The 21,197-nt window shown below is 48.3% G+C and overlaps 1 protein-coding gene across 3 annotated transcripts in view; it reads right to left on the bottom strand.

The window, feature by feature from the left end:
- The window catches only part of LOC144486754 (sodium- and chloride-dependent taurine transporter-like), a 72,472-nt gene that overhangs the window by 7,350 nt on the left and 43,925 nt on the right, over nucleotides 1-21,197 (bottom strand). For all 3 annotated transcript variants that reach the window (XM_078204783.1, XM_078204782.1, XM_078204781.1), the window contains 7 exons: nucleotides 19,334-19,468; nucleotides 17,786-17,889; nucleotides 17,519-17,643; nucleotides 12,480-12,592; nucleotides 8,103-8,240; nucleotides 6,458-6,560; nucleotides 1,198-1,298 (listed from right to left, as the gene is read on the bottom strand). In XM_078204783.1, coding sequence (XP_078060909.1) covers nucleotides 1,198-1,298; nucleotides 6,458-6,560; nucleotides 8,103-8,240; nucleotides 12,480-12,592; nucleotides 17,519-17,643; nucleotides 17,786-17,889; nucleotides 19,334-19,468 — 819 coding nt within the window. The remainder of the gene's footprint in view (nucleotides 1-1,197; nucleotides 1,299-6,457; nucleotides 6,561-8,102; nucleotides 8,241-12,479; nucleotides 12,593-17,518; nucleotides 17,644-17,785; nucleotides 17,890-19,333; nucleotides 19,469-21,197) is intronic.

The following is a 21,197-nucleotide window of genomic DNA, read 5'->3' as shown; positions in this document are numbered from 1 at the left end:
CAGGTACAGCATGGGGTTAGATACAGAGTAAAGCTTCCTCTGCACTGTACCCATCAAACACTCCCAGGACAGGTACAGCACGGGGTTAGATACAGAGTAAAGCTCCCTCTACACTGTCCCCATCACACACTCCCAGGACAGGTACAGCATGGTGTTAGATACAGAGTAAAGCTCCCTCTACACTGCCCCCATCAAACACTCCCAGCACAGGTATCGCACGGGGTTAGATACAGAGTGAAGCTCCCTTTATTTCAACTCCTGTGTCTCAGTCTAGAGAAATTTCTCTGCTGCTCAATGTGAACTATTTCCAGCGATGAGGTCATTTCTGGGCAAAACTGAGTCATTTTTTGTTGTGGAGCCAAGATTTAGTCATAACTGGATTGAGATGGATCCACATTCATTTCTTGTGGGAGGCTAAAGCCCAGAGAGAACAGGCTCTCGTCTCAGTCGTCTGGTCTGGGTGAACATCCAGAGCTAAGGCTTGAGCGGATTTGGTGTTTGACTCATACGGTAGTCATGGAAACACTGCGAAGGGGGAGGGCTGCTCCTTCAACATTACTAAACAACATTTTCTGAGTGCCACACAGTCACAGCTGAATTAGTGCAGAAGGAATGTCGACTTCTCACCCTCTCCCATTCTCTCCTTAGCATGGGACTGAAAACATTGCTTATCTGTTCACCTTCCTCCTACAATGTGCTGTACTAGCTTTGATCAGCTCACTCACTTTGGACGTAAGGCCTCAGCAGTGTCTGCTATGCCTCAGCGGGTAACCTCACTGTCAGAAACGTGAGGGTTTGTGTCATACTCCAGAAATCTGATCGAATCCAGTCCAACACCCCAGTGCAGCGCTGGGGGAGTGCTGCACTGTCAGAGGTGAGATGTTAAACTAAGGCCCCATTTGTTCTTTCAGGTAGATGTAAAAGATCCCATGGTCATGGAAGAAGAGCAGAGGAGGTCTCCCTGGTGTCTGGGGCCAATCTGGTCATTATTGCAATTCGTTGGGATGTTGCTGTGCACAAATTGGCTGCTACATTTCCTACATTATAACAACTCTGCTTCAAAAGTACTTCACTGCCTGTCAAATACACTGGAACATTCTGAGGATGGGGAAGGCACTATAGAAATGCAAGTTCCGTCTTTCTTCCTTGCAACAGTTTGGGGGGTTGTGCAGCAGTGGATGGAGACTGTGAACTCACCATGCACAACAGTGGAGTGATCACAGTCCAACTCCACTTCATCCAGATCCCAGGCCTGTAGCCAATCATGTCTTCAATTGCATCATAGAAATTATCAGCTCCTGTCGTGGTTTGAAAGAGAGAGATTGTTAATTTACGAGACACACACGCACCATCCCCTGCACACGCACACACAGCATCCCCTGTTACCTGGGCAGCAGTGTCCACTGTTGACACTGGTGACCATAAACCTTCTCACCAACACCAACAGACTGAGCAGCTCAGCCATCCCAATCAACAATAAGTTACATTGATATTCCTGCTGTCAGTTTCTTCTCACTTTCTGTGGCTGATTTTCGTTTTAATGTCTTTCTTTTGCTTTTGCTGTTCATCATTCTGGTGCTTTCTTTGTCCTGTTACCATACCGTTTAGATCATCAAACCATCAGTAATTTAATCTCTCAGGCCACATTTCTAACCAGTTCTCGTTCTGATGACAGGTTGATGCAAAATGTTGGGCTGGATCTTCCTGTGGGGTTTGAGGTCCCCGTGTTTGGACCAAATAGGTATCCTGAAATTGTGCCCCATATTACAATAAAACATCACAGGGAGTGTCACAGGAGGGTTAGCAAGGTAAATTTCACACTGAGCTACATAAGGAGATATTAGGATCTGTGACCAAAAAGAGACAGTTTTTAAGGAACTTCTTAAAGGTGGGGAGAAAGGTAGGGAGGGAGGTAGAGATATGAAGGGGGAGGAGGAGAGGATTGAAGAGCAAAGATCTGATATTGAGCTATCCAAAAGCCTTTACTCCATCTGAATTTCTCTCTCTCGTGAAGCTGAAGACCCAAGACCAGTAAAAGAGATTATCTGAACATTACTGTTCATGGGATCTTGCTTTGCACAAATTGGCTGAAATGTTTTCTACACTACAACAGTTCAAAAGTATTTCATTTTTTATTACTCATTCGTGAGACATGGGCGTTGCTGGCTGGCCAGCATTTATTGTCCGTCCCTAGTTGCCCAAGGACAGTTGAGAGACAACCACATTGCTGTAAAGGGGCATCCTCAGGCCATTAAAGGCGGTATAGAAATACAAGTTTTCTCTCTCTTGGGAAGACAGGGTGGGAGTGGGCCATTCGGCCTCTTACACTCTACCCCAACAACAGTCACAATGCCAGTCAGGACTCTTGAGTCACACAATTCCAAGAAGGAGGCGCAGATTAAGTGGGTGCAGGTTAGGCTGTTAAACTCAAGCTAACAAAGCACTCTAAGCATTCTAGAGGGACTGGCTTGAAAATTAGAGCACTGGGCACAGCTCAGCTCCCAGAACTGAGAGGTTGTAGCTATCAGGAAAGAGAGAACAGATTGGAAAAGAATAGGCTGAGAAATGATCTGATAGAGACCTTTAAAGTGATGAAATTGTTTGATAGGAGGGTTAAGAACAGCTTCTTCCCTGCTGCCATCAGACCTTTGAATGAACCCACCTTATATTAAGTTGATCTTTCTCTACACACTGTAACGCTATATTCTGCACCCTCTCCTTTCCTTCGCTATGAACGGTATGCTTTGTCTGTATAGCGCGCAAGAAACAATACTTTGCACTGTATACTAATACATGTGACAATAATAAATCAAAACAAATCAATGTGGAGAAGATGTTTCCACTTGTGTGGGATAGTCTAAAACTAGGGACCATCAGTATAATTTAGGCACTAATATATCCAAACAGGAATTTGGAGAAACTTCTTTACCCAGGGGGGAGAATGTGGGACTCACTCCCACAGAGAGTGGGGAGAATATAGAACTCACTCCCACAGGGAGTGGGGAGAATGTGGGACTCACTCCCACAGAGAGTGGGGAGAATGTGGGACTCGCTGCCACAGGGAGCGGGGAGAATGTGGGACTTGTTGCCACAGGGAGTGGGGAGAATGTGGAACTCACTCCCACGGGGAGTGGGGAGAATGTGGGACTCACTCCCACAGGGAGTGGGGAGAATGTGGAACTCGCTGCCACAGGGAGTGGGGAGAATGTGGAACTCACTCCCACAGGGAGCGGGGAGAATGTGGGACTCACTCCCACAGAGAGTGGGGAGAATGTGGGACTCGCTCCCACAGGGAGCGGGGAGAATGTGGAACTCGCTGCCACAGGGAGCGGGGAGAATGTGGAACTCGCTGCCACAGGGAGCGGGGAGAATGTGGGACTCGCTGCCACAGGGAGCGGGGAGAATGTGGGACTCGCTGCCATAGGGAGCGGGGAGAATGTGGGATTTGCTCCTGCAGAGAGTGGGGAGAAAGTGGGACTCACTTCCACATGGAGCGGGAGAGGCGAACAGTATCGATACATTTAAGGGGGAAAGTAGATAAATGCATGAGGGAGAAAGGAATCGAAGGAGATGGAGATAGTGTGAGATGAAGAGGGGATGGAAAGAAGCTTGTGTGGAGCATATTCTCACTGCTGTAAACTCTATTTCTATCGAATTCTACTGAAAGTTTTCACTCTTTACTGAGACCCGTGTGTGTGTCAGCACTGCTGTGTGCCTATTCCTGGGACTGTGACTCCTGTGGCCCCATTTCCCCATCAGCCTCCAGTGGTGGAGCAGCGTTTACAGTGCTGGTGACCAGGTGGCACCCCTCCCTGTGTGGCATGGTGTCAGAGGGCAGTGCTGAGGAAAGCAGCTCTCACCACCCCCCCCATTCAAGGGAAAATAACCTTCCAATATCGTGCACAGTAATCGCATGACAGCTCGGTTAGAAATGGAAAATTCTGGAAGTTCTCAGCTGGCCAGACAGCTCCTGTGGGGAGAGTTAATGTTTACGGTCAGTGACCAATCGACCTGAACTGTTAATTCTGTTTCTCTTCACAGAGGCTGCCAGACCAGCTGGGTTTATCCAGCATTTCCCTATTTATTCCAGATATTTGGATTTGGCACGATTTGGATTTTTTCTCAGGGTGAAAGCTGCTTCACGAGAGATGATTCTTATAAAAGGGACCCCATCCTGGCAAATCCCCATCTCATCAGTTTCATTCACTGTTTGAACCAGCTTATTCTGCTTCTAATTTTACATCAACACCATTCCAGCTGTTTATTCTGTAATGTACGATAGGCTGAGTTTAGCTGAATGCATTTGAAATCTTTTTATCACAGACTTGCAGCTGTTCTTCAGCCCATTTCGAGAATTTACAACATTCTATAGGTTTCCTGCTCCCACTTAAAGATGAATACAGTGCTGGAAAACTAGATGGAGTGGGAATATTTGTTAGTGTATAACACTGGGGTACAGTACTGGTGGGGACGGGTCTGTCACTGTATAACACTGGGGTACAGTACTGGTGGGGATCGGTCTGTCACTGTATAACACTGGGGTACAGTACTGGTGGGGACGGGTCTGTCACTGTATAACACTGGGGTACAGTACTGGGGGGGATGGGTCTGTCACTGTATAACACTGGGGTACAGTACTGGTGGGGATGAGTCTGTCACTGTATAACACTGGGGTACAGTACTGGTGGGGACAGGTCTGTCACTGTATAACACTGGGGTACAGTACAGGTGGGGATGGGTCTGTCACTGTATAACACTGGGGTACAGTACTGGTGGAGACAGGTCTGTCACTGTATTAGACTGGGGTACAGTACTGGTGGGGATGGGTCTGTCACTGTATAACTCTGGGGTACAGTACTGGTGGACATGGGTCTGTCACTGTATAACACTGGGGTATAGTACTGGTGAGGATGGGTCTGTCACTGCATAACACTGGGGTACAGTACTGGTGGGCATGGGTCTGTCACTGTATAACACTGGGGTACAGTACTGATGGACATGGGTCTGTCACTATATAACACTGGGATACAGTACTGATGGGGACGGGTCTGTCACTGTATAACACTGGTGTACAGTACTGGTGGACATGGGTCTGTCACTATAGCACTGGGGTACAGTACTGGTGGGGACGTGTGTCACTGGGTCTGTCACTGTATAACACTGAGATACAGTACTGGTGGGGATGGGTCTGTCACTTATAACACTGGGGTACAGTACTGGTGGGGACCGGTCTGTCACTGTATAACACTGGGGTACAGTACTGGTGGGGATCGGTCTGTCACTGTATAACACTGGGGTACAGTACTGGTGGGGACGGGTCTGTCACTGTATAACACTGGGGTACAGTACTGGGGGGGATGGGTCTGTCACTGTATAACACTGGGTACAGTACTGGTGGGCATGGGTCTGTCACTGTATAACTGGGGTACAGTACTGGTGGGCATGGGTCTGTCACTGTATAACACGGGGACAGTACTGGTGGGGACGGGTCTGTCACTGTATAACACTGGAGTATAGTACTGGTGGGGATGGGTCTGTCACTATAACACTGGGGTACAGTACGGTTGGGTACGGGTCTGTCGCTGTATAACACTGGGGTACAGTACTGGTGAGGATGGGTCTGTCACTATATAACACTGGGGTACAGTACTGATGGGGATGGATCTGTCACTGTATAACACTGGGGTACAGTATTGGTGGAGACAGGTCTGTCACTATAACACTGGGGTACAGTATTGGTGGAGACAGGTCTGTCACTGTATAACACAGGGGTACAATGCTAGTGGGGACGGGTCTGTCACTGTATAACACTGGGGTACAGTACTAGTGGGGTTGGGTCTGTCACTGTATAACACTGGGGTACAGTATTGGTGGAGACAGGTCTGTCACTATAACACTGGGGTACAGTATTGGTGGAGACAGGTCTGTCACTGTATAACACAGGGGTACAATGCTAGTGGGGACGGGTCTGTCACTGTATAACACTGGGGTACAGTACTGGTGGGGACGGGTCTGTCACTGTGTAACACTGGGGTACAGTACTGGTGGGGACGGGTCTGTCACTGTATAACACTGGGGTACAGTACTGGTGGGGATGGGTCTGTCACTGTGTAACACTGGGGTACAGTACTGGTGGAGGCGGGTCTGTCACTGTATAACACTGGGGTACAGTACTGGTGGGGACGGGTCTGTCACTGTATAACACTGGGGTACAGTACTGGTGGGGACGGGTCTGTCACTGTATAACACTGGGGTACAGTACTGGAGGGACGGGTCTGTCACTGTATAACACTGGGGTACAGTACTGGTGGGGATGGGTCTGTCACTGTATAACACTGGGGTACAGTACTGGTGGGGACGGGTCTGTCACTGTATAACACTGGGGTAACATTAACTGTGAGTTCAATTTTGGTTTTGTGAATTGTTCTTTTTGGGTTAGAGCTGAATGATCACTTACCATACACCCAAGCTATTGCAATACATTCAAAGAATGCCACCCAGAGAAGGCACATGCCGCTGGCTGCATAGTAGTCAAACAGCTGGAACACATACAACCCACCCTAGAAAGAAGCAGAGAATACGTCACTTAGAGTAAAGAGAACAGATTTCTTATTTTCGCCCTCCCTCTGCCTCTGCCCGCCCTCCACCTCTGCACTCCCTCCACCTCTGCACTCCCTCCACCTCCGCCCTCCCTCCACCTCCCCTCTCCTTCCATCTCTTCCTGCTTCTGCCCTCCCTCCATCTGCATCCTCCCACCATCTCCCAACTCCCTCCACCCCTTCCCTTCCTCAGCCTCCTTAAAATGAAAGCCAGGCGATTCAGGAGGGACGTCAGGATGCATTTCCGCACACAAAGGGAGTGGAAATCTAGAACTGTCTCCCCCAGAAAGCTGTCGAGCCTGGGGGTTCGGTGGGTTTGGGGGGGTTCAGTGGGTTAAAGTGTTCAAATGGGATTATGATACAGAACATGGTGGTCCATGTTCAAGGGGTAGAATGTGACCTATTTGTGTTCCTTATCTCATTGCACTTTGTGGGATCTTGCTGTGCACAGATAATCTGTTGTGTTTTCAAGTATTACAATAGTGACTGCAGACGGTGAAGCACTTCAGGACATCCTAAGGTGGTGCAAGGTGCTATAGAAATGCAAGTTTTTTCTCTCTCTTTGGGGACACCTCTGGTGATTCACAGCAGCAGGATGTGAGTGAGGGGATGGAGATCTGTGATGTCAACTTGCAGCTGGGCTGCTGCAACTTCATGAACTGTGATAGCCTCTGGCAACAGGGAAAATAATCTCCATTTGTCCAATCAGACCCCCCTCAGAGGGCAAACCCCTGGGGCCAGCTCCTTGAGCCAACTGCTCCGGCAACACTGAGACTCCAGAAGTTGCTGCAAGCTTTGCCACCCCCTCCAGGATTGCCCTGGAGTCTCCAGGATTGGGAATGTTTTTGTCTGGGAGAGTGACTGCACACTAAGGGGGTGGGGGGAGGGGCAGAGATGATGGCCCGAACTCTACCACCACAGAACCGGAGTGGGCGAGGTTCATAGAAGGAAAATCTGCGTTGACCTCGGGTAGGATTTTACTACCTCGCACGAGCAAGAGCATAAGATCCTGGCCAAAGGCTCTATTTGATCGACAGTGAATAATCATCCAATCAGATAGCAAGCACAGTGTGCTTTCTACCCAATGGGGTTGTGAAGGCGATGGGTAACCAGTGATCAGTGAGTGAGGCTGGGTGAGGGGGGGGGGGGGGGGGGTCCCTCGAGGATGGAAATGCAACGTGTGACCAATGGGCAAAGTGTGGGGAGTGTAGTCAGAGGCGGGAAGTCACGTGATGGAACCTCCAGGATTGTCCAACCAGAGTTGGGGACCCTGAAACCGGGTTCAGGAAGGGTTTTGGTGTTTTTAGCCTGGCTTCCCGCCAACACTCACCAACAAACAGGGTGGAGCACGCTGTGTGGAGAGAAGTTGAATTTTATTGCACTTCCTGTAATTTTAAAGTCAAAATGCTTTGAAAAGTACTTTTACAGATTTTATAACGTAGACTTTTAGAAAAGAAACATCAAAGATGTGAAGAACATCTTTGTATTGTATCCAATACTTACTTCAGTCACCATAGCCAGCCCCAGCAGGTAGCTGAGTGAGCACGTTATAGCTATGAAGATTTCCCGTCTGTAACCCTTCCTTAGGAAGGATGGGTAAAGATCAACGAGGGAAGTAATCTGCCCTTCAACTTCCACAAACTGTCAGAAAACAAGCCAAAGACAAAACAAACAGGTTAGGCATCACCATCAGTCACATTCCCGCTATTCACATCTTCCCAAGCTTGTCCTGTGTCAATCTAATCATGTCTGTCACTCCGTCAGGACGACACAGATTTGATCCTCCCTGACTGAACAGCAAACTCTAATCATCTAGAATCCCTAAAGCTGGATGTACAATCTGACATTCTGCAACAAATCCCTCTCAGTCTGTCTCCCTCACACTGTGGACTAAAACATTCCTCAACAAGCAGTCACTCCAGCCACCACCCCTCTTCCCCCACCCCTCACACCTCTCCCTACCCCCACACTTCCCTCCTACCCCCACACCTCCCCTTACCCACCCCCCCTCACTACCCCACCTTCCCCCGCCCCCCAAAACACTGAGAATCAGTGCCATTATCAAACATCGCAAGCAATCAGAGTCAAACCCTGTCCAGTGGACATCTCATGTTCACAGGCTGCAGGAACCACTGAATGGAACCCCATCCATTAGCAAGTAAGGCAGAGAGAGGGAGAGTGAGAAAGAGAGAGCGAGACAGAGAGAGAAAAAGAGAGAGAACAGGAGAGAGAGGAGAGAGGTGGTGAAGTGTGGAGGAGAGGAGGGGAGAGTGAGGAGAGGGGATTAAGGAGGAGAGAGACAGGGGTGGAAGGGCTGAGGGAGAGTCTGGGGAGGGATGTGGGTAAAATTGGGGAGGGTGATCTCTCTCATGTCCAGTGACGAACAGTCAGGAACTGGACTCCATTCAGGTGGAGCAAGAGTACTAAATCTTAAATTGGAGGATTTAACATTAACAAACCTGCAAATTCAGTGGAATTACAAAACAGTGAGTTAAATTTCAGTTCATTAACATCCGTTTCAGTTCATCTCCATCATCAACATGATGTACCTCATTGCCGGGAATAGCTGCAGCATGGGGTTAGATACAGAGTAAAGCTCCCTCTACACTGTCCCCATCAAACACTCCCAGGACAGGTACAGCATGGGGTTGGATACAGAGTAAAGCTCCCTCTACACTGTCCCCATCAAACACTCCCAGGACAGGTACAGCATGGGGTTAGATACAGAGTAAAGCTCCCTCTACACTGTTTCCATCAAACACTCCCAGGACAGGTACAGCACGGGGTTGGATACAGAGTAAAGCTCCCTCTACACTGTCCCCATCAAACACTCCCAGGACAGGTACAGCATGGGGTTGGATACAGAGTAAAGTTCCCTCTACACTGTCCCCCATCAAACACTCCCAGAACAGGTACAGCACGGGGTTAGATACAGAGTATAGTTCCCTCTACACTGTCCCCATCAAACAATCCCAGGAGAGGTACAGCATGGGGTTAGATACAGAGTAAAGCTCCCTCTACACTGTTTCCATCAAACTCTCCCAGGACAGGTACAGCACGGGGTTGGATACAGAGTAAAGCTCCCTCTACACTGTCCCCATCAAACAATCCCAGGAGAGGTACAGCATGGGGTTAGATACAGAGTAAAGCTCCCTCTACACTGTTTCCATCAAACACTCCCAGAACAGGTACAGCACAGGGTTAGATACAGAGTAAAGCTCCCTCTACACTGTTCCCCATCAAACACTTCCAGGACAGGTACAGCACAGGGTTAGATACAGAGTAAAGCTCCCTCTACACTGTTCCCCATCAAACATTCCCAGGATAGGTACAGCACAGGGTTAGATACAGAGTAAAGCTCCCTCTACACTGTTCCAATCTCCTGAGTCCGTACCCAGTATGGACTCTGATATCTGGCAGGATTGGATGCAAGACCAAGTGTCAAAGGTTAATGGTTAAGAGTTGGAATTAACGGGTCATGCTTGCTGTGAATGCTCACTGAGCTCAGTATTAAAATACAACAGCTATTTCTGACTGATTTGTGTGTTATCAAAGTTACATCTTGAAGTAAACATAATTTACAGCAGGTGATTTCATATCATTTGCTTCTTTGATCTTTGATGTAGTTGGGGGAGAGGTGGAATAAAGTCTGAATCCTAATCCTACCTGGGTAAACACTGAGGTGAATACTATCTGGAGCTCTCTAGCCAGCACCTGTTCTGGGTATACATCAGGAGATTACCACACATAAATGTGAGTCTAGGTAAATACTGCAAGTTTAGCTATCGTTTACAGCTGGGTCAGGAGTTTAATCATCTCCCTTTTGCCCCTTCATTTGGGGTAATGGGTACCATGAGGTTTTGGTAGCCTCTCCAATACATTGCCCAAATATTCCCCTGATTGGGTGGGGCAGAACAACCATGGAGGAGGGGTGCTGGATGCAATATTCAGCTATTAAGACCCTTTCACCCTGGACACACACTAATCCATGCTCCCTGCTGCATGAGTGAGTAAAGGCAGATTAAAAATAGCTCCAGGTACAAACACCACTCAAACCAGTCAAACACAACCAGCTCCACCCTCAAAATACAAAGAACAAAGCAGCTAACAATCACTTACCTGTCCACACATATTAAACAGGATGTGATGTACAATAATTAACTCACATGCCAACTTTCTCGGTCAATTGCCAGGAGCCTCTCTGCAAAAACCTTCAGACCTCCCAGATTGGCAAACAGCACACAGAGCTTTCATTGTATTTTTAATTAACACTGGTGTACATCCAGTTAACAACCCATCTCTCCTTGCCCTCCTAGCAGCTGAGATAAGGCATTCTTTCAGACAAGCTACTAAAATGCTCACTCATTCCCTGTTCCCTCATCAAAAACAGAATTAGTTTTGCCCTCACAAATCTCCTCACAAGGCTGCAGAGGTGGGAGAGGAGTTCTGATCTGATCTGGTCTTTAGTTCTTTATTTGCCATTGGCGTGTTGAAAAGAAATAAAACAAAAAGCTCACAATGGAGACAGCGAACAAGAGGGGGCTTGAAGCCATATGCGATTTAACTGACCAAGCCATGTATGTTTCATGTTTGTGAGCAGAGACAGTCTTGTGTGGAGGCGTGTTATACCTATTTCGCACTAACGGGATCAGAAGCATACACGTGCAGTGCTATCCACATACAATCACATACCCATGCGTGTCCAAATGTACACGCATGCACATATGAACCTATGAAGGACATCCAAGAGTACCTGGACAGGTGTGTGTATGTGTGTGTGTGTGTATGTGTGATGTGCATGTGCACGCGTGGGCACATGATGGCCCAGAGATGTGTGTGGGCACACGCCAAACCAGACACGCGTGTGGGAACACACACGACCCAGAGAAACGCGGGAGAGCACACGTTGACTCAGAGACATGTACGTGGGCACGCAGTGACCCAGAGAAATGGGCACACGCCAAACCAGATACGTGTGTGGGAACACACACGATCCAGAGAAACGCGCGAGAGCACACGCTGACTCAGAGACATGCGCTTGGGCACATGAAGACCCAGAGATGTGCGTGTGAGCACACGCCAAACCAGAAACATGTGTGGGAACACACATGACCCAGAGAAACGCGGGAAAGCACACGCAAACCCAGAGACACGCGTGTAGGAACACACAGATGCAAAGACGCGCATGTGGGCGCCAGCAAACCAGACGTGTGTGCAGGAACACACACGACCTAGAGAAACACGCGTGAGCCAGAGAAAAACGTGTGATGGACACGGTGCATCCCCAATCTGTCGGTCTAATTGCGACAATCAGTGGGACAAGATTTATCACCAGCTCTCCCACAACTGGTGGATGGTAAGCGGTCCCCAATGCATTGGCAGCAGTTGGCACAGTCTGACGATGCTGGTGGGGGACAGGGACGGTGCCGGGGGGAGGGGGGTGGTTGTTGCAACATCCCCGAGTGAGCTGATGGGCTAGGGGCAGAATCACAGGCTTCACACTGCAAACGCAAGCCACCAGGTATCCCACCGGCTTGGCTCAATGGCAAAATGAGGGGTATGAAATGCCAGGACAGACTCTCCAGCCCCCGGTAAGGAAAAAAGTGCCGAGGAAAGTTACACGGCGTAAAAAAATTCCACAGTGAGGACGCAGCTGGAGGTAGGGTGCGGGGTGGGGAGGGGAGGGTGAAGTGCAAACACTCTCAAAACCAGATCGAAATTCTCTCTCTCACCATTTTTCTGATGAGACGGAGAGAGAAAAGAGAGGGAGAGAAGCTCAGCCCTCTCCCACCAAAACCCTGCCACCTCCCCAGCTAACCGCGGAGAGCCGGTTACTGTTCATGACCTTAGATACATGACCCTCTACGTGTTGAAACTGACCTGACTGTCCAATCCGAGGAGCAGCAGCATTACGAAAAACAAGACAGCCCAGAATGTAGGCCATGGCATCATGCTCACTGCCTTAGGGTAAGCGATGAATGCCAAACCGGGACCTAGAAGGAGGCAAATGCAGAGAGATGGGGGGGTGGGGAGTGGGGGTTTTGGGGTGGGGAGAAATAAGGGGGGAGGTGAGGAAAGGAGGGAGTTACAAGAGGCACTAAATGATCATGTAATTTCATATCACAAAAATACACAGGTACTTTAAATCACAGAAACTCTTAAACACAGCTAGCATGCGTATCAACCTTTCAAACTCCCTTTCTTAAATTTGCACTGGGAAAATGCTTAAACCAGGGATAAATATCTCACCACCTACACCCTGCTATCTAACCAGGCTCGTGTGGAGCAGGAACACCAGTATGGACCAGATGGGTTGAATGGTCTTTCATTCCAGGGTCTGATTGGAGGTTCACCGCACGTTCACAGTAATGAGAGTTTAACCTTTATTTCTTTTAACAAAACCACGATTAGAAATCTTGGGTTTCCTGGCCTGTAACAGGGAAGAACATATCTCATTGTCTCCTTTTTAGTTTTGGACCGCATGAGAGGTTATTTGCATTTCTGCTGGGGAGTTCACCTTCCCGGGTCAGAAATGTTCCGGAAACTCTTGAGGAATGCGGGTTTGAAAAGAAGTCCAGCGCAGAAAGCTCGGAGCCCAGATGATAAGGACAGAGAATGATTAACGGGGTTTCTCGCGTTCTCTCTGATGTGGCATTTACTGAAATAAAAGTTTGATGGAACTCACAGTTCACGCTCAAACTTTCCAAATCGACCATTAAAGATATTGAATTTAATGGTGTGTGTTATTAAATTGTGACGCCAGTTAGCACGGGGTGATTGCTGTGGTGAGCTGGTGGTTCAAGGTTTGAGCGTGATCCCATCATGGAAACCGAGTGTTTAAAACCTTTTCACTGGGATCAAAGAGCCTCTCTGGGATGGAGAATGTGTGGGGATGGAGTAAGAGGGTAGATGGGGAGCTAGGTATGGAGGGATGGGATTGGGGGGGGGGGTGCAATGCAGAGAGGGCTGTTGGGGGATGAGTGAATGTTGAGGAGGTTGGATTGAGGGGAAAGGTGGGAGGCCAATTTGTAAACCCAGCACCTTCAGGGTTCCCCCTGAACTCAGGTGACAACAGTTGAAGTTCATGTCCTGAGATGAATATCAAGCCATTATCCAGATCTGCAGAGTCCAGGCTGGAAGTGCTAGAACCTTCCATACAGTTCATCACTCCTGTCAATGGCTCAGAATGTGGTTTCAGCCCAGAATTGAATAAATCTCACAGCTACAACACACATCTCACCGTGTGTGTGAGTAGTTATTGAGGTCAAATCTGCCCAAAGGGACATGGATTTACAGTGAGTGTGAGAAGAATCAGAGATGGAGATGGCGAAACATTTTTTACTCAGCACGCTGCCTGGAAGCAGATTTTATAAAAACTCCCAAAGGCAATTAGATAAATACTTGAAGGGGAAAAAGCAGAGGAAGTGAATCTACATTGGACAGCTCCTTCAAAGAGCTAGCAGGGGCACGTTGTAACGAGTGGCCTGTACTGGGTAATTGTGTGAAAACATGCTCCCCCATGAGGCAATTTCTGTCAAGCGGCTTGAGTCTATGTGTGTGTGTGTGTGTGTGTGTGTCTGAGCGTGCGAGAGTGAGTGAGTATGTGTGTGTGCCTGAGTGTGTATCTCTTAGTGTGTGGTGATGGGGGAGGGGTACAGGATGATGATGGGGGAAGGATACAGGATGGTGATGGGGAAGGGGGTATAGATCTATGTTGGGGAGGGGATGGTGATGGGGGAGGGGTATGGAATGGTGATGGGGAGAGGATATGGGTCTATGATGGGGAGGGATACTGGATGGTGATGGGGGAGGGACTGGTGACTTTACCTCTATGTAGATGCCCTTTTAGAGAGGAAAGGGTCATTGAGATGGTATCCAGGAAGACAGCGAGGGCAGGACTGAACTCAGGGAGATGGCTAGCAGCCTCTGAATAACTCAGAGATCCTCCTCCTCTATGGAGGGTGTGGGACACATCCCGAGGTATTGGAGTGGAGCTTTTGTGATTCAAGAAGAGTGTGGAGGAGGGGTAGCAGAGGGAATGGTTGTATGTTGGGAATGGGGAAGTGGTTGAATGGAGGAGCTGTGAGATTGAATGAACATTCTGGGGGAGGGTTGGGGAGGTTGTATTTACAGAGAAATGCCCCATACAATGTGAAATAAGCAGAGTTGGAATAATTAGTAAAAACCTGGTGAATCTATGAGTTGAATTGTTGCTGGACTGATGCTGGATTGGATCCATGTCGTCAGTCCAATAAACTGGGAGGAAACTTAATTTCCTCATAACGGCATCAAAAATTCCAATTTTTCCAACGCAAGATGCAGCTGGAGAGCTCTAACACTGATCGCAATTCAGAATTCTGCGCTCCACAAGAACTGTTAAAAATTAGGGCAGCAAATTCTAGGGAATGGTTGGCAATAGGGTCCAACACGGTTACAAATCAATAACTGATTTCAAGTAAACAAATGGGAGCTTCCATTATTGGTTAAGAATCAGACTTTATATTTTAATGTACACTATATATTTTTTGAAAGAAATCCATTTTAAATATCTCACCGACAACATGCCTTTGGCTGCTATGTGAGATATTAGCCAGTCACAAGACGTATAATCATAATGATTAAATTCTACAATGTTTCTGTTGGCAATCACTCAATCCCTGCTTTATTCTTTATTGTTAATTTGATCTCAGGGAGATTGCAGCATTCTGAGTCCAGGCCACATTTCATTTCAGCTCGAGATCTGAAGCAGCCTTTGGCTGAAGACTCCTATCGCTGGTGACTGCCAAAGGACTATGCTCCACACACAAGAGTTTTCAACTCATGTCTGACTCTGAAACTGTCCCCTCTCCTTCCCCCAGCATTTGCTGCAACTTTGCAAAACCCCAATCCCTGGACAACAGAGAGCTCTCATCACAAGAGTGAACTGGACAGCCAAGAAATCTTGGGGAGGGGAAAAAAACTGGGAAAACATTTCATGCTTTAGGGCGGTGAATAGTTTATATTTGGGTGAGATTTATTAGTGATCTCAGTGATGGAACACCAGTATCAGCATCAAACATTCCCAGGACAGGTACAGCATGGTGTTAGATACAGAGTAAAGCTCCCTCTACACTGTCCCCATCAAACACTCCCAGGACAGGTACAGCATGGGGTTAGATACAGAGTAAAGCTCCCTCTACACTGTCCCCATCAAACATTCCCAGGACAGGTACAGCATGGGGTTAGATACAGAGTAAAGCTCCCTCTACACTGTCCCCATCAAACACTCCCAGGACAGGTACAGCACGGGGTTAGATACAGAGTAAAGCTCCCTCTACACTGTCCCCATCAAACACTCCCAGGACAGGTACAGCACGGGGTTAGATACAGAGTAAAGCTCCCTCTACACTGTCCCCATCAAACACTCCCAGGACAGGTACAGCACGGGGTTAGATACAGAGTAAAGCTCCCTCTACTCTGTCCCATCAAACACTCCCAGGACAGGTACATCACAGGGTTAGATACAGAGTAAAGCTCCCTCTACACTGTCCCCATCAAACACTCCCAGGACAGGTACAGCACGGGGTTAGATACAGAGTAAAGCTCCCTTTACATTGTCCCCATCAAACACTCCCAGGACAGGGACAGCACGGGATTAGATACAGAGTAAATCTCCCTTTACATTGTCCTCATGAATGTACCTGAGCACTAATCTCATAAATGTAACCCATGATTGCACCAGTTGTCCTTATAGACTGTTTGAGAGTGCCTCCCAGCCTTGAACTTCTGTGCTGGGAGGAAGCTGTTGCTATGATCCTTACCCATTGAGAACATATATAAGAGGGGGGTGGGGACTCAGTCATGTGCCAGTGTGGTAGACTGAAACCCAATGACAAAGACAGAGAGAAGTAGTGAGCCCATCACTCCTGTCTCGCTATTGGCCTGTCTGCTGCCCCCAGGACTGGTGATCAAAGCTCCACTGGGTTTGTTCAGGTTCTCGCCCTGCTGCCTAACCCTGCAACATGCCTTTAATTGAGACTGATGGACACATGGGACTACATGGAAAAAAATGGTTCAAAAGTGTGCAGTTGTCATGGTAACCAGTCACAATTGATCCATAATGTGTACACGGCTGGGGACAGGGACTCCACTGAAAGTACTGACTCCAGAGTGCCCCCACCAAAGGCAGCAACAAACCGAGACAACGGGACTGATCCCCAACAGAGGCATCACAAAGCAGCTGGCTTCTAGCCAGCAGTGAGGAGATGGGCTGAGGGACGGTAAGGGTGGAGTCTGGGGTGTCTGGGGATGGTGGCAATGCTGTTTACCCTCCACCCCTCTCTCATCAGCTCTAGGGAGAGGAATGGAGGGAAAAGCAGCCCCCGCCATTCCACGCCCCACCCCCCCACCGCCAGGGCTGGCAATGGAGTAAGTGGGGACATGGAATAGTCCAGAACACCTAGAACACCTTCCCAGCACATCAACATGACACAGTCACACTGCCAACCACAACCAATCGCAAGTTACTTAAAAGTTTGCCAGCAAGTGACAATCGAGAGGGAGATGCCAACTGTTGGCCACTTGGTGAAGTGTTACTTAACACTGGCATCACAGCCTGTCCACTGGTCACTAGAGGAGATCACCCCCCTCCCCCCCCCCCGCCCAACCGCAACTGACTAAACGAGGGAGAGGGAGCCGATATACAGCGCGTCAGGAAGGTGGGGAGTGGGGAGCGGGATCGGGGGCAAACAGCCCCTTGATTAGTTGTTTGTCTGAAAAGCTGGGCAGGAGTATTTGCCAGTTAAAATCAGACAGAGGATCAACTCATACAGCACAAAGCTAGGATTACGCATGCTACAAAGATAATGATTAAAGACTGATCAAATGTCTATGTTGCGCAGATTCATTACGTTGTCGGTTGTACTGGGTGCTGCTCGTACCTGACTCCGCTACATCCGCTATGTCCACCCCTTGTTCTTGAGCCATGAAGCCAAGGATGGAAAATATGGCGAAGCCCGATACAAAACTGGTGCCGCTGTTGAGACATCCCAGGAGCATACAGTCCCTATTTGTACATATGTCATAATTGATGCATCAAGTTAATAAGGTGCTGAACAGGACCTGTGTCAACAGACCCACTTTTCTTCCCAATCACCCGCCACCCTCCCCTCCCCATCTGATAAACTCCCCCCCAACTCGGCACGTACCGGTAACAGTTATACTTGTATTTGTTGTAACTTCCCAGTGATGTCATCGCTCCCAAACAGATTGCATAAGAGAAGAAGATCTGAGTCCCAGCATCAATCCATACCTAGAGAAAGAACAAGAGAGAGGGAGGAGAGAGAGAGGAGAGTGAGAGAATGAGAAGCCGGGGGGGGGGGGAGGTAGAGAGAGAGAGAATGATGGAGGGACAGAGAGATGGGGAAAGAGGGAGGGAGGGGGAGAGAGAGAAGTGGAGAGAGAACGAGAGAACGAGGGGTAGGGAGAGAAAGAGAACGAGGGAGGAGGGAGGAAGAGAAGAGAGAGAATGAGAGGGGGAGAGAGAGAATGGGAGTGAGGGAGGAGAGAGAAAAAATGAGACGGGAAGAGAGGGAGGGAAAGAGAAAGAGGGGGGAGAAAGAAGGAGACAGTTGATTAGCCAAGGGGGACAAACGCAATGCAATACAGAATCCTATTATTGAGTGTTACATTTCTCCAGCCTGTGTTGGGGTTCAGCCCCCTCATGTAGAGCCCTCAGCCCCTGCCTTGTACAAGCGGACATTCTCTTATAGGAGTGTAGGCTGGCTGTTTGAGCATGGTGGGCCTCACACTGTATGGGAATCCCCTCCCAACTTGATGCTCATTCACATGGGCACTCCCCATTACCAGGTAGTGATCAGAGTGCTGAGGCCAATCAGTAGAAATCCTTACTCTGCTCGAGATCAGTCTGGGGTTTGATGTTGGGACCATCACCATCTCGAAAGGTGGAAGGTTAATAAGCAGCACTATCAGGCACTGAGGTGTGAGAACCAGTTCTGTCAACAGGTCTCAGGAAGATTGAGATCACTTTCTGACTGTTTATCAGCTTGTATTCTGAAGCACTGACCATCAGAGAGTATTACAACAAACTGTTTTGTCCCAGTGTGATTTGTGGAGTAGATTGAAGATGAGGAAGTGCATAAAAATAGTTGGTTTCAAAATCTTTATCAAATTCTTTAATGGGATGCAGTCGCTGGCCAGGCCAGTCTTTATTGCCCATCCATAATTGCCCTTGAGAATGTGGTGGTGAGCTCCCTTCTCGAATCACTGCAGTTCTTGTGGTGTAGGTATACCCACAATGCTGTTAGGAAGGCAGTTCCAGGATTTTGACCCAGTGACGGTGAAAATGATCATGTTCGTACAGTACAGTATGTTTATTAAAACTGCACATGCAGTCAGAACCTATCATCTCTGGAATTGGCCATGTTCATTGTGGGCAAGAGGTGAGATTCAGAGAGCTCGGTTTAACCCTGTCATTACCTGGGAGGCTCGGTTTAACCCTGTCATTACCCGGGAGGGTGTGTTTAACCCTGTCATTACCCGGGAGGGTGTGTTTAACCCTGTCATTACCCGGGAGGGTGTGTTTAACCCTGTCATTACCCGGGAGGGTGTGTTTAACCCTGTCATTACCCGGGAGGGTGTGTTTAACCCTGTCATTACCCGGGAGGGTGTGTTTAACCCTGTCATTACCCGGGAGGGTGTGTTTAACCCTGTCATTCCCGCAGCAGCACACTTACTTGTGGATCACCAAGGCGTGTCATATCAGGATACAGATAAAACTTGATTCCCTGAGCTGCGCCTGGCAGAGTCACTCCACGTATCAACAACACCAACAGCATCAAGAAGGGAAAGGTCGCAGTGATATAAACAACCTGTTCAGTAGACAAGAATATAGATTAATCACATCGGCACAAACCCCCTGAAGCATTGAGCCTGTGAAAAATACAAAGCTCGATGGAAAGTGATTGGAGGAGCAGAGATTTGAGTGTCTGTGTACGCAAATCACCAAAATCCCGTGGACAGGTCTAGAAGGTAATCAAAGAGTCCAATGGGATGTTGGGCTTTACCTCAATGGGATTGGAATTCACTGGGGAATGAAGCGATGATTCAGTTGTACAGAGACTTGGTCAGAGTCCACCTGGAGTAACTGGGTTCAGTTCTGGGCCCCACACCACAGGAAGGAGAGACTGACCTTGGAGGGCATCAGGAATAGATGGGGTCTGTAACTAGGTTTGTATTCCCCTGAGTGTAGAAGACTAAGGGGTGATCTAATCAGGTGTCTAAAACGATTGAACAGATTGAACAGAGTGAGTAGAGAGAAACCATTTCCTCTTGTGGGGGTTGGGTGAGGTTATGGCCGGGGGGGGGCTGGCGGGGAGCCTGGAACAAGGTGGGCAGAAAATTAAAATGAGAACCAGGCTTTTCAGGGGTGATGTCAAGAAGCACTTCCTCACACAAAGGGGAGTGGGAATCTGGAACTCTCCCCGTAAAATTGCCAGATGTTTGTTGCGCGAGGGGATTTTTTTATTCTTTCGAAGGGTGCGGGAGTCACTGGCTAGGCCAGCATTTGTTGCCCAAACCGAAATGCCCTTAGGCAGGCGGTGGTGAGCTACCTTCCTGACAATCGACTTGTTTGCTCGGCCATTCCAGAGGGCACTTAAGAGCCGACTACATTGCTGTGACTCTGGACTCACATGTGGGCCAGGCCGTGTAAGGACAGCAGATTTCCTTCCCTAAAGGACATTAGTGAACCAGGTGGGTTTCCGGGTGATGCAGTAGTTTCTCAAGCATCATTATTGTGACTAACATTTTAAAATCCAGATTAATTTGGGTGATGCTGCCATAGTGCTAATGTCTTTTGATTTGATGTAATATTGTCACATGTATGGGTATACGATGAAAAGTATTGTTTCTTGCACGCCAAACAAAGCATACCGTACATAGAATACATAGGGAAGGAGAAAAGGAGAGGGTGTAGAATGTAGTGTTACAGTCACAGCTAGAGTGTAGAGAAAGATCAACTTAATGCAAGGTAGGTCCATTCAAAAGTCTGAGAGCAGCAGGGAAGAAGCTGTTCTCGAGTCAGTTTTCTTTTTCTTGATGGAAGAAGGCAGAAGAGAGTATATCCGGGGTGCGTGGAGTCCTTAATTATGCTGGCTGCTTTTCCGAGGCAGCAGGAAGTGTAGACAGAGTCAATGGATGGGAGGCTGGTTTGAGTGACGGACTGGGTTGCGTTCATAACCCTTTGCAGTTATTGCGGTCTTGGACAGAGCGGGAGCCAGACCAAGCTGTGATACATCCGGAAAGAATGCTTTCTATGGTGCATCTGTAAAAATTGGTGAGTCGTAGCGGACATGCCGAATTTCCTTCGCCTCCTGAGAAAGTAGAGGTGTTGGTGGACTTTTTTAACTATAGCGTTAGCATGGAGGGACCAGGACAGGTTGTTGGTGATCTGCACACCTAAAAACCTGAAGCTCTCGACCATTTCCAGACTAAGAGGCCCAGGTTGGTGTTCCGAGGATACGGGTTCAAATCCCAACAGGAATTTAAATTCAATGAATAAAAGATGGTCTCATGTTGACCATACAAACCCATCTCTCT

This window comes from Mustelus asterias, unplaced genomic scaffold, assembly GCF_964213995.1.
Source record: "Mustelus asterias unplaced genomic scaffold, sMusAst1.hap1.1 HAP1_SCAFFOLD_449, whole genome shotgun sequence".
NCBI classification, from domain to species: Eukaryota; Metazoa; Chordata; class Chondrichthyes; order Carcharhiniformes; family Triakidae; genus Mustelus; species Mustelus asterias.
Note: the sequence above shows the minus strand (reverse complement) of the source record. Positions and strands in the feature narration are given on the sequence as shown.